This window comes from Carassius carassius, chromosome 5 (genome assembly GCF_963082965.1).
Source record: "Carassius carassius chromosome 5, fCarCar2.1, whole genome shotgun sequence".
Classification (NCBI taxonomy): domain Eukaryota; kingdom Metazoa; phylum Chordata; class Actinopteri; order Cypriniformes; family Cyprinidae; genus Carassius; species Carassius carassius.
The window spans coordinates 33,714,814-33,727,681 of record NC_081759.1 but is presented as its reverse complement, the minus strand read 5'-3'; the positions used below and the strand labels follow the sequence as shown (position 1 = coordinate 33,727,681).

The following is a 12,868-nucleotide window of genomic DNA, read 5'->3' as shown; positions in this document are numbered from 1 at the left end:
CCGGCGTTTGGCTCCTGGACAGCTCAGCAGCGATGCCTACATATCAACTGCCTGGAAATGTTGGCAGTTTCCTTAGCACTGTGTTCCTTCCTTTTGGCCATAAAAGGCCACCACATGCTGTTCCGTACAGACAGCACGACAGTGGTGTCTTACATCAATCACCAAGGCGGTCTCAGGTCTCACACCTTATACAGGTTGGTTCGTCGCCTCCTTATCTGGGCACAGAAAGAACTCCTCTCGCTAAGGGCAGTTCATGTGCCGGGCAAGATGAACCTGGGAGCAGACATGCTGTCTAGAGGCAAGGTAGCCCTGGGCGATTGGGAGTGCTGCATCCTCAGATGGTAAAATGAATTTGGGCGGTCTTTGGGAAGGCAGAGGTCAACCTGTTTGCCTCGAAAGACAACTCTCATTGCCCAATATTTTTCTCGATACAGAGAGACGCCCTGTCCCATGACTGGCCCAGGGCTCGTCTGTATGCGTTTCCTCCTATCGCCCTGTTTCCTCAGATCATCAGGACGAGTCAAGGAAACCAAATGCTCCCTCTTCTTAGTAGCTCCACTCTGGAAGAACCAGATTTGGCATCCCCACCCAGAGTTGTGGAGCCTTCATGTCTGGTGCCTTGACGGGAGTCTGATAGGCTCCCAGCGAGAGTAAGCAACACCATTCTTAAGGCAAGGGCGCCATCTACAAGATAGCTCTATGGCCAGAAATGGTCAGTATTCCTCAAATGGTGCTCTGGATGGCAAGTGGACCCTTTTTCATGTGACATGTCCTGCATGCTGACTTTTCTGCAAGAGCTGCTGGATAAGGGGTACGTCCCATCCACACTCAAAGTATATGTGACGGCCATCGCGCTGAATCATTCTCTCGAGGCTGGCAATTCAATAGGCAGAAACGACTTGGTCATTACATTTCTGAAGGATGCGAGGAACTTTCTAAACTGTTTAGGCATTCTGAACAATTAGTTTGCTTTGGAGGCCACCAGAAGGGTCTGCTGGTTACCAAACAAAGACTGTCTCACAGGATTGTTGATGCAATAGCTCTTGCTTATGCATCAGAAGGACTGGAATGGCCACAAGGGGATCAATGAGATCTGTGCGGCCGCTGACTGGCCACTTTTGCCAGATTCTATAACTTAGACATCCCCACCCTGCAGGTGCAGATTGTATCTTTTTGAACCTCCCATGTGGGTAGTGGTTTCTCATGCCCTCAGCTAAGCTTGGGGCGAGATAATGGCCTTAGGGCCCTTATTAGTGCTCTAACACTGGGCTCGCAGAGCAGCATGTAATTGTTGCTCGTAGTGTGGGGTAATATGATTCGTTCCCATACATAATGAGAGTGAACATTCAAAAGGGAATGCTTCAGTTACTTAACATAACCTCGGTTCCCTGAGATAAGGGAACAAGCATTATGTCACTTGCCACACTACAAGCTGCATGAATCGATGATCGTCGCTTCGGTCGAATGATCTGATGAATGGCACTATGGACTGACTTATATAGTGGTTTGTAAAACTGAAATTTTCAATCTAAAAATAAATATCTAAATTACAAACTATGCTCTCAATGTCAAATGTAGAAATGTACTGTAATGCTTTATTGGGTGGTTGTTCTGCATGCTTAATAAACAAACTCCAGTTAGTCCAAATGCAGCAGCTGGAGTTCTTACTAGAACCAGGAAGTATGACCATATTAGCCAAGTTCTATCAACACTGCACTGGCTACCTATCAAACATTGTATAGATTTTAAAATCTTGGTTATAACTTATAAAGCCCTGAATGGTGTAGCACCTCAGTATTTGAATAAGCTCTTATTACATTATTGTCCTCCATATCTGCTGTGTTCTCAAAACTCTATTTGATAATACCTAGAATATCAATAAACATAAACATAGGATTTAAAAATAGGATTTTTAGGCTGCATTATGCATTATTATGATATCTCTGAATTCAATGATGAATTGCCTTTTTGCATTATTGACAAACTATTTTCCTAATGCTGTTCAGTTGCTTTGACACAATCTGTGTTGTTAAAAGCATTTTAAAAATAAAGGTGACTTGACAGTCATGAGAGAGCTTCTGTTCACTGTACTGTTTACTCTTTGTAGTTAATAATTGTAGCATTTTCTACTAAACAAAAGAGTAAACAGAGTAAAGGTTGGTTTCTGATCAAACTTCAGGACAAACTGGCTTTATAATCCAGTCCAGCTTGAGGTAAGAGACGGCAGCTGTCTGGACAGGTAGGAAATTTATGTTCACAATTATATACAAAGGACTTGATAAATGCATAAATTTGATTTGTAAGAAAACTGGAAATTAAAACATTTATATTATATTTATAGTGTGACATGAATCTGTGTAAGTTTATACCATAATGTTGTAAAACTCTCTGTTAAATTTCCTCAGGGCCTAAATTCATCTATTGGCTAAACTTGAAAAGGAATCATGGAAAGGAAAATCGTACATTTGTGGATTTGTGCTTTTGCAGTAGTTCATGGAAATCAAGAGACTTCACCACAACCTTTCATCAGTGATAAAATCCCATCACTGATAAAGATGAACAATGATTTTGCTTTTCACCTGTATAAGAGAATTGTAGAAATACCCGAGTATCAGTCCAAGAACATCTTCTTCTCTCCTTTCAGTGTGTCCATGGCCCTTTCTGAGCTGTCTTTAGGAGCCGGTAGTGAAACCAAAGAACAGCTTCTCAGTGGCATCGGCCATAACAGTTCGGTCTTCAGCACTGAAGAAATGCATCAGATGTTCCACAGTCTCCTGGAAGAAATCGACCAGAGGACAGGGGTGGACATTGATGTCGGTACTGCTCTATATGCAAGCGACAAATTAAAGCTCCTTCCTGAGTTCTTGAAGGAGATAAAGGAGTTTTACCACTCTGACGGATTCACTGTGGATTTCACCATCAAAGAAACACTTGATAAAATTAACACGTATGTGAAGGAAAAAACTCATGGGAAAATAGTCCAAGCTGTTGATGATCTGGAATCTGACACTTTGATGTTTCTTCTCACTTACATATATTTTAAAGGTAAACTCACACACTTATACAATATTCACATATCTTTATAATTCTGGCAATGCCATGGTCTCAGATCCCTTTAAAAATGTCACTCTTTCTTCCAAAGGAAAATGGGACATGCCTTTTAACCCAAGCAAGACCCGTCAAAGTAGATTTCATGTAGACGCTGAGACCACCGTTCCAGTACAAATGATGCACCAGTACAAATCCCTCAAAGTTTATTATGATGTGGAACTCACTTCTAAAGTCCTCTGTCTAGACTACAACGACTCTTTCTCCATGTTTCTGGCTGTACCAGATATTGGCAGGTCAGGTAAGACCATCAAAGATCTGGAGATGGCCATTTCTAGACAGCACATTGAAAAGTGGAGGACAGCTGTTAGAAAAAGGTTGGTTGTCATAATTATTCAATATATATCAAAATTAAGGTTATCCTGAATGTTTCAAAAAAAGCTTTTTGATGTTAAAATGTTTTTAAGTTAAAAATCTCCATATGGACCAGTCAATGATTTCTTTTGTATTTCAGAAAAACTGACATCTATGTCCCCAAGCTCTCTCTGAAAACATCATATTCCCTGAAAGATATTTTGAAAGGAATGGGAATGGCTAATATGTTTACAGATCAAGCCAACTTCACAGGAATTTCAGAGGAAAATATGCTAATTTCAAAGGTAACATTTCTAGATCACTTTCTAAAATACTATTTTAAACTAACTGACCATTTTTAATGTACCATTTAAAAATAAATAAATACATTTTAAGAGGATTCGCTCTGATTCACTTTCAGGTTTTACATAAGGCCAGTCTGGATATAGATGAGAAAGGAACCACTGCAGCAGCAGTGACAACTGTTGATTTCAGACCAATGTCCGACAGCCCATTGAATACTTTGAGTTTTGACCATCCATTCATGATCTTTATCACTGACCAGAAAAATGACAACATCCTCTTCTTTGGAAAAGTTGTCAATCCGGCGGAAAAATAGTAATGTGACATTTAAGATGTCATGACATCGTTAGCCAGCAGGTGGCCGTGATTTAAAGGGTTAGTTCACCGAAAAATGAAAATTATGTCATTAATAACTCACCCTAGGGCTAGGCGATTATGGCCTAAAATCAAAACCTCGATTAATTGAACATTTTACCTCGATTACGATTAATGAACGATTATTTTGTTTCTGTTTTGTTTTTTTTGCCCTCATAGTTCACTTACAAGGTTTGTAAGGTACACAGGGCCATAGTTGGGGTTAGCAGGGCCCCGGTACAGGTTGTACCAGTGGGCCCTGTTTGAAAGTGTTTATTTTGTATGTTCGTTCTGTTTATTTGTTTGTGCTATTTACACAGTGTTTAAGTTTTTTTCAAGTTTGTAAGTGTCCAGGTACAGAAACTGAATAATTAAATGTAAAATAGCACTGTAAAAATTAAACATAGTCAAACCAAAATTTATTCAGACACCTTCAACATTTCTCACATTATCAGTTTATTTGCTATAGTTTAGAAAATGGTAATAAAATATGACTCAGAGTTAAACTGTCAGAAACAAATTTATCTTGATAATTTCAAATAACTTTGTTAATCTTTGTTAATAAAATTGTAATCCATTACATATCTTTCTATCAAACAAAACTTCAGACAACAGTCAATACTTTGTTGGCCAATTACCAAGCAATGATTAATTGTGTTCAGTCTGTGGTGTGAAAAGGTTTCATTAGCAATTCTGCATAGGAGAGCTCAGTTCAGTGTTACTGTCTGTGAGACGCGGCTCTCTCGCTGCATGCGCACCGACCACAGCGCGAGTTACCACAATGCAGCTGCGCGAACATGGGAGCTAGAAATAATAATACACATTCGACCGTCTAGCCAGCTGCTCAGTTCAGCTTTTCCGCGTCTTGAGTTTAAATGCTTTTTTTGAATGGTTAAATTGGCAAGTGGCAAGGCTTAATACCACGTGAAAATGATACTATTTCATGACGACACGCAGCAGCTTTCTGTCAACTGTCCTGAGCGTCTTTTTAGACTGGCCTCAGCCTGACGGTTGAGATCGACTATTAAAGGTGGGATATTCTTTCCTATTGAAAGAACGATCATAGCTCTCTATCAGCAGTTATTTTATCTATGTTCGTAACATTTCTTATAGATTATTGCTCAGTGTAAGAGATAAATAAAGATCAGATAAAGATAAATTGGCACAAGTACCAGTACGAGTGATTGCGTGTGTGAATTAGTCATACTGTCTCTATATTATTGTGAAGCTGTGGGTTGTAAATTACCTGGTTTCTTCAAAAGTAGAAAAATCTGCTATAATAAGTTTTGAGATTCTAAGCTACTTTAGTGATAAATCATAGAACAGCGCTGACAACTAGTTTTTGCGTTCCTCTGTGCGCGCGATCTTCACAGCTAACGTTACTGTTTATATGAGTGTTCGTGCCACAATGCAGCTGCGCGAACATGGGAGCTAGAAATAATAATACACATTCGACTGTCTAATCACTTGAATGTCCAATACATAAAACAAATACAACTGACAAAGTTTAGTGAAGACGCAAGGCTCACCGCTCGCACGCCATCACTATGTGTTGAACCTCCGTGTTTTGCTTTTATGCCACTGACTGGACGGGGCAGAGTCATGTGGCTTTAAACGCGGTAGTATGCTTTTAAGGGGGAAGTATTAACAGGATTAAAAAACCGAAATAACAGACATGGGAAAATTAAGTCAGTTAGAGGTTCTGAATTTCGGTTTAGATTACTTTTCGATTAATCATCCAGCCCTAACTCACCCTCATGTTGTTCAAAACCCGAAAGACCTCCGTTCATCTTCGGAACACAGTATAAGATATTTTCTATTTAGTCCGAGAGCTCTCAGTCCCTCCATTGAAACTGTGTGCACGGTATACTGTCCATGTCCAGAAAGGTAATAAAAACATCTTCAAAGTAGTCCATGTGACATCAGAGGGTCAGTTAGAATTTTTTGAAGCATCAAAAATACATTTTGGTCCAGAAATAGCAAAAAAATATGACTTTATTCAGCATTGTCTTCTCTTCCGTGTCTGTTGTGAGTGCATTCACTGCCGTGTAGTAACATCCGGTTCGCGAACGAATCACTCGATGTAACCGGATCTTCTTGAACCTAGCATTTCTGATTCCTCTGGTGAATGTATACTTGTCTGCCAAGTGGTAACTGTAACTAATTAATTGGGGAAAAAAATGAAAAAGTTAAAAGAATAAATTAGGAAATACAACCTGTCTTTACAGTTACTATCATACTCCACACAGTTGGTGTAGAAATGAAAATCTGTGTCTGTTGATTAGATTACCCAGATCTGAATAGAAATAGAGCTAATAATTAGGGAAATAAATAAAATAGTAAAAAAATCCTAAACTGTAATTCTAAAGGGCTCTCCTGAATAATCTCAGCTGCTCTCAAATTGTAATCATGCGTATACAAACAGGATGATTTGCTGATTGAAGAAGGCTAAACTTCTGCCCACTGGTATTTTTTTATTTACTGCATATATATATATATATATATATATATATATATATATATGCTAATCAAAAAGTAATAAAGTAGCAGCAATTAAGGGGCTAAGAATTACAAAGGCAAAATGAGGAGCTAAGCATGGCATGGAGCATCAGACCACATGCATCAATGAGTAATTAAAGCAAGTTTAGGATGATTTGATGCAAAATGGTGTTCATCATCATGCATGTGGTGTGTTCTGTGTGAGGTAACAATGGTTTGGTGTCAGTATGTCAAAGCTTTGCAAGAGACACAGCCTCAGACATAATCTGGCATTATGCGTCAATTTAGTAGTGGCGCTATACAAAAAAAAATCTTTGTGTATCAACACGAATTCCATAACTTGTTCTTATTCGATTTTGGTGGAAATTGGACCAACGGTCGAGGAGCAGTTAGAAAAAACAGGTTCAACATGGCCTTCAAAATGACGGACAGGAAGTTCGCCCACAATGGCATAATTGGTTTCTATGTTGTCGGCGTGAACCAAGGAATATTTTAAGACCAGTTTCATTATAATATGCTAATGCAATCAAAAATCATTTATGGTTAATGAATGTTTTATCACTATTGACCAATAGCTGGCGCTGTTACCAAAATGATGTGGCCTGGTTAGTGTGAGGTGACAATGGCACATAGAAAGTTTGGTGTAAATATGTCAAAGCTTTGCAGAGATACAGCCTCAGATGCAGTTTGGCATTTTTCCAGCAAATTTGTTTACATGCAAAACAAAAACCGTGTCATGTATCAAAACGAAATCCATAACTTTTTGACCATCTAGGAGGAGTTTGAAAAAGTAGGTTTTCAACATAAATCATAATGGCGGACAGGAAATTCAGCAAATTATGCCTGCCATAGACTCAAGAGTAGAAGAAACTGAAAAAATGGAAATGGAAGAAAAAGAATAAGAACGCCAATGTACACAATAGGTGCTTACGTACCTTCGTTGCTTGGCCCCTAATAAATATTTTGCATAAACCTCTGTAGTCTGGCTATATTTATTCAGTACAGCACTTGTTGGGAATTTAGTTGGTCATCAATTTAAAACATATTGTTCTAAAAATTGTAAGCCTGCTATCTTAACGTAATGTGACATATAGGTCACATTTTCTCAATAAAAGGATTTTGCTGACACTGAAGGTCAACGGCTTCCCTTCTCTTTACCCAGCCTACACAGTAATCTCTGTGTATTTCAACAGTAAGAGGATCAATATCTCTTATTTATCACTCATTTATTGACATGCACCTAGGTTTTACTCCTCTTTCATAATAATAATAATAATAATAATAATAATAATAATAATAATATATGTTATGCATGTCATCTATAGGGTCTAAGTAGAACTGTGTTATGAAGACTAAATTAAAATAATAATAATAATAAAAAACATTAGCAGAATACTCAAAATACATATTTGCTGGTAAAATACTGCATTTTATAATTAAAAGATATACTAAATGATACTTCATATTGAAAAAGGGATGAGTTTGAAAATGATGTTAATATTTGGTGCTCCTGCTCCTGCATATCTACGGTGCCCATAAGGTGTCATGTCCGGTTCACTTAGTTTTGTCATGGCCACGAGATATTAATTTGAGAGAACGTCATATTAACTAGTGTGAACGCGATACTATGTCATGGCCACAAGATCATTTTGCTATGTTGAGAGAACAACAACCAATCTTTTGTGGCCACGACTTCTTATGTTGAGGGAACTACATATGTTTCTCGTGGCCATGAGTTTAATGCATAAACAAACCTGCGTGACCATAGCAACCCTGGATTATCTGAGATAGATTTAGTCATATTTTATTTTAAATTAAGAAATGTATTATTAAATAAATATATTAACCATAGGCCTTGGCTTGACTGTATTTTGTGCGATATTCAGCATTCAAATTTAGTTTATCATGAATAAATTTTACATAAATTGTAAAAAAGTGGACCTCTGTGGAAAAAAGTACTGGATAAAGTGCATAATATAAAATATCCATCCTATGGTCTTGTAAGTCCATTAACTGATCGTCTTTTCCCTGTAATACAGGTGCTGGTCATATAATTAGAATATCATCAAAAAGTTGATTTATTTCACTAATTCCATTCAAAAAGTGAAACTTGTATATTATATTAATTCATTACACACAGACTGAAATCCTATTTAAACTTATTATTAAGTTGGCTTGAAAAAGCCAATTTACTGATCTACTATTTAATCTTATTATTATTCTTCTGAGCCAAATTTTAAACACTATCCCCTCCTAGAGCTTTCAAGCTAGAACCACCAAACTCGGGTCAGACCTTCAGACTGGTCTGACTCGGGTTGCTAAATCTTTTCTAATTGATTTGACTTTCAGTTTTCTTAAAAATTAATATTAAAATCATAAAAACCCCATAGACTTACATTGTGGAGTGCTCAAATTGAGCCAAGACTACGGTGGCCCATTAGGGCACAAGCCAAAAATTCAAATCAAAACTCCCTGAAGCCCTAAACAATTAAACTACCATTCTATGTCTATCTATCTATCTATCTATCTATCTATCTATCTATCTATCTATCTATCTATCTATCTATCTGTCTGTCTGTCTGTCTGTCTATCTATCTATCTATCTGTCTATCTTTCTATCTATCTATCTACTCATCTAATATTTCTAATCTATCTATCTATCTGACTGTTTCTATCTATCTATCTATCTATCTATCTATCTATCTATCTATCTATCTATCTATCTATCTATCTATCTATCTATCTACTCATCTAATATTTCTAATCTATCTATCTATCTATCTATCTATCTATCTATCTATCTATCTATCTATCTATCTATCTATGTTAGAAACATGCTAGTCGCATTCTATTCATGATAGAAACATGCTAGCAACATGCTAATCATGCTAACAACATGCTAGTCGCATGTTAGTCATGCTAGCAACATGCTAATCATGCTAGAAACATGATAGTCACATGCTAATCATGCTAGAAACATGCTAGCAACATGCTAATTATGCTAGAAACAAACTAGCAACATGCTAGTCTAATGCTAATCATGCTAGAAATATAGTAGCAACATGCTAATCATGCTAGAAACAAACTATCAACATGCTAGTCGAATGCTAATCATGCTAGGAATATACTAGCAACATGCTAGTCATGCTAGAAACATGCTAGCAACATGTTAGTCGCATGCTAATCATGCTAGAAACATGTTAACAAAATGCTAATAATGCTTGAAACATGCTAGCAACATGCTAGTCGCATGCTAATCATGCTAGAAACATGCTAGTAACTTGCTAATCATGCTAGAAAAATGCTAGCAACATGGATAATAATGCTAGAAACATTCTAACGACATGCTATCAACATGCTAATTATGCTAACAACATGCTTATCATGCTAGAAACAGGCTAGCAACATGCTAATCCTGCTAGAAACATGGTAACAACATGCTAATCAATGCTAGCAGCATGATAATAATGCTAGAAACATTCTAATGACATGCTATCAACATGCTAATTATGCTAACAACATGCTTATCATGCTAGAAACAGGCTAGCAACATGCTAATCCTGCTAGAAACATGGTAACAACATGCTATTTGCATGCTAATCATGCTAGAAACATGCTAGCGACATGCTAGCAACATTCTAACGACATGCTAGCAACATGCTAATCATGCTAGAAACATGCTAGCAAAATGCTAATCATGCTAGCAACATGCTAATCATGCTAGAAACATGATAGTGACATGTTGATCATGCTAGAATCATGATAACAACATGCTAGTCATGCTAACAACATGCTAGTCATGCTAGCAACATGCTTGTCACTTGCTATTCATGATAACAACATGCTACAGACATGCTAGTCACTTGCTAATGACATGTTAGTCACTTGCTAGTCATGCTGGGAACATGCTAGTTCCATGCTAGCTTCAATCTTTCTGGCTAGGCTTTTTCAAGCCAACTTAAAGTTTGACCACAAACTTTACTATCTAGTTATTATGTAACATACTGTTATGCTGTTTAAACTTATTATTATTATGTTGGCTTGGCAAACTTCTTTTTATTATTATTATTTTTCTGAGACTAAACGTATCTCCTCCTCGGGCTTTAAAGCCATAAGCCCCAAACTTGGCAGACACCTGCGGCATAGGGGGTGCTTTATGCTATATCTTTTCAGACTGATCAGACTTAAAGTTTTTGTTTTATTAATTTTTTAATATAAATTACCCATGGACTTCCATTGTCTGAGAAAAATCGCGCCCCTACTGTTGCAATACCCGGAGAGGAGGGAGGAGTCTGGTTTAGTTTCACTTTTAAATCGGTTAAAAATACAAGTAAATAATACAATTTCCTTCAAACTGACAAGCTAAACCAACATATCTGATTATTACAGGGGTTAGGGCTCATTAATAATTTATTTCTGGGCAGAGAGCAGTCAGAAAGACGAGAGAAGAATCACTGCTGGTTAGCTCAGGCATTGTCTCCACGGAGCTCACAACGAGGCAAATTTATTCTTATTTAAGACCTTTTAAAAATAAAATATTACAGCGATTTCACGCAATCTACCCATTAGAACACACCAAGAGCTACATTCAGATGTTTCTGAACTGTTTAAAGTAATAACATGATATATTCGCAGCAGCCAACTGCCCGCGAGCTCGCGATGTATTTCTCTGAACACTTGAAGTCCACATAGAGAATTTACAGCCTTTTACATTAAAACACTGCAGCGAAACGGCACAAAACAATTAGAAGAATATATTATACACATGAAAATGAGTGTTTATATGTGCTTGTGAGATTTTCTCTGTCAGGCTGAACGTCACATCGATTGCTCGGCGCTGCATAACATGGTAAAGCAGGGAACTACACTGAGACCTTTAGAAATGCCATTGCGATCCAAATTTTTATGAGATCGCAAATGTATCACTGATTATTTTTGTACCTACTTATGTGTTATGCTATGATTTAATATGAGCATTTATTAAAACAGAAATGTGTATTTTAAGAATACGTTTTATAACATGCTCCGATCGTTCAACTCATCAAGTTGGCTTCAGCCCCGCGATGCGGGAAAGCTGAACTGATCATGTGGTTGTGTTCGGTGCGCACGAGAGAGCCGCGTCTCGCGAACAGCAACACTGAACCGAGCTCTCCTTTAGGACGTTCGCGTCATCCTGCACCTGTACGAACAAATAAAAATCGCAGTTTAAATAAACAGAAAAAAAGAGCTCAATTCAGCACCGTGGTGTTCTGGTGTTCAGGGAGCAAGCAGAGACGCGTCTCGAAGTCTTCTTGCTTTTGTACCGACAAAATATGTTTGAAATATTCAAAATATGTTTTGAATAATACATTCAAAATATGTCAAAATACCGTCTTGGAAAGTGTGTTCGAAAAAGTATATGTGGTTATGTTGAAAAAAAATCAGATGTGTATCATTATAATGGATGCGTTTGTCTCTTAAGGTGACCGCGCCTAATTTACTAGCTCTGCTGTCAGTGTCTTTAATGTATGAAAATGAAAGTAAATCACTCACTGCTCTTGATTGAATTACTTTGTAGTTTTAACAAGAATTTATCCAAAGTCAATCCAAAAATCAGATAGAATTGTTTTACTAATGGGTGCAGGGCACTATTTCATTTATGTAAGGGAGGATGGCAAAATAGTGATCTGTGAAATATTATACCCACAGATTCTTCATACTGTAGGCTACCAGTGAAATTGATTTAAAAAAAAAATAATTAGGGACCTGACCATGTTTTGCTTAAGTGTTTCTTTCTTTAATTGCTAATGCAACCTTTTCACACCACAGACTGAACCAAGTTAAGCATTGCTTGCTTGGTAACTGTTCAACAAAGTATTGATAGTTGTGTAAATATTGTCATACTGACAGTTGTCTGAAGTTTTGGTTGATTCCATTACATATCTTTTTATCAAAGTTATCCGACATTATCAAGTTGAATTTGTTCTGAGTTATTGTCATATTTTATTACCAATTTCTAAACTACAGCAAATAAACTGTGATAATGTGAGAAATGTTGAAGGTGTCTGAATACATTTTGGTTTGATTGTGTATTTTATTTTACAGTAAAGACTATGCAGTGCTATTTTAAATTAACAAAAACAAACTTAAAAAATTTTAAACATTATGTAAATAGCACAAATAAATAAATAGATTGAACATACAGTACAAATTAAACAATTTTAAACAGGACCCACTGTACAACCTGCACCGGGGCCCCTCTAATCCCAGCTACAAGACGGAGCAATGCACTGTGTGTACTGTAAGAAATAGAACAAGGCATGTGGTTTAA

The 12,868-nt window shown here is 37.1% G+C and overlaps 1 protein-coding gene and 2 long non-coding RNA genes across 3 annotated transcripts; all 3 read left to right on the top strand.

The window, feature by feature from the left end:
• Positions 1 to 2,142: 2,142 nt before the first annotated feature.
• LOC132141366 (corticosteroid-binding globulin-like) lies at positions 2,143 to 4,121 on the top strand. Its single transcript, XM_059550817.1, has 5 exons — positions 2,143 to 2,239; positions 2,406 to 3,045; positions 3,143 to 3,425; positions 3,563 to 3,707; positions 3,824 to 4,121. The coding sequence occupies exons 2-5, from the start codon at positions 2,445 to 2,447 to the stop codon at positions 4,019 to 4,021; spliced, it is 1,227 nt and encodes a 408-aa protein (XP_059406800.1). The 5' UTR covers positions 2,143 to 2,239; positions 2,406 to 2,444; the 3' UTR covers positions 4,022 to 4,121.
• A 2,617-nt stretch (positions 4,122 to 6,738) lies between these two features.
• Positions 6,739 to 7,617, top strand: LOC132140431 (uncharacterized). Its single transcript, XR_009433807.1, has 2 exons — positions 6,739 to 6,772; positions 7,196 to 7,617. It is a non-coding gene; the product is annotated as an uncharacterized LOC132140431 (long non-coding RNA).
• Positions 7,618 to 11,976: 4,359 nt separating this feature from the next.
• On the top strand, positions 11,977 to 12,597 carry LOC132140430 (uncharacterized). The gene is made up of 2 exons (XR_009433806.1): positions 11,977 to 12,175; positions 12,271 to 12,597. It is a non-coding gene; the product is annotated as an uncharacterized LOC132140430 (long non-coding RNA).
• Positions 12,598 to 12,868: the final 271 nt, after the last annotated feature.

Bases quoted from the DNA above. Each gene is read 5' to 3' on its own strand.
- LOC132141366 (XM_059550817.1), top strand. From the start codon at position 2,445: ATGGAAAGGAAAATCGTACATTTGTGGATTTGTGCTTTTGCAGTAGTT. The intron at 3,046-3,142 runs GTAAACTCACAC...TTTCTTCCAAAG, and splicing joins CACTTACATATATTTTAAAG to GAAAATGGGACATGCCTTTT. The intron at 3,708-3,823 runs GTAACATTTCTA...ATTCACTTTCAG, and splicing joins AAAATATGCTAATTTCAAAG to GTTTTACATAAGGCCAGTCT.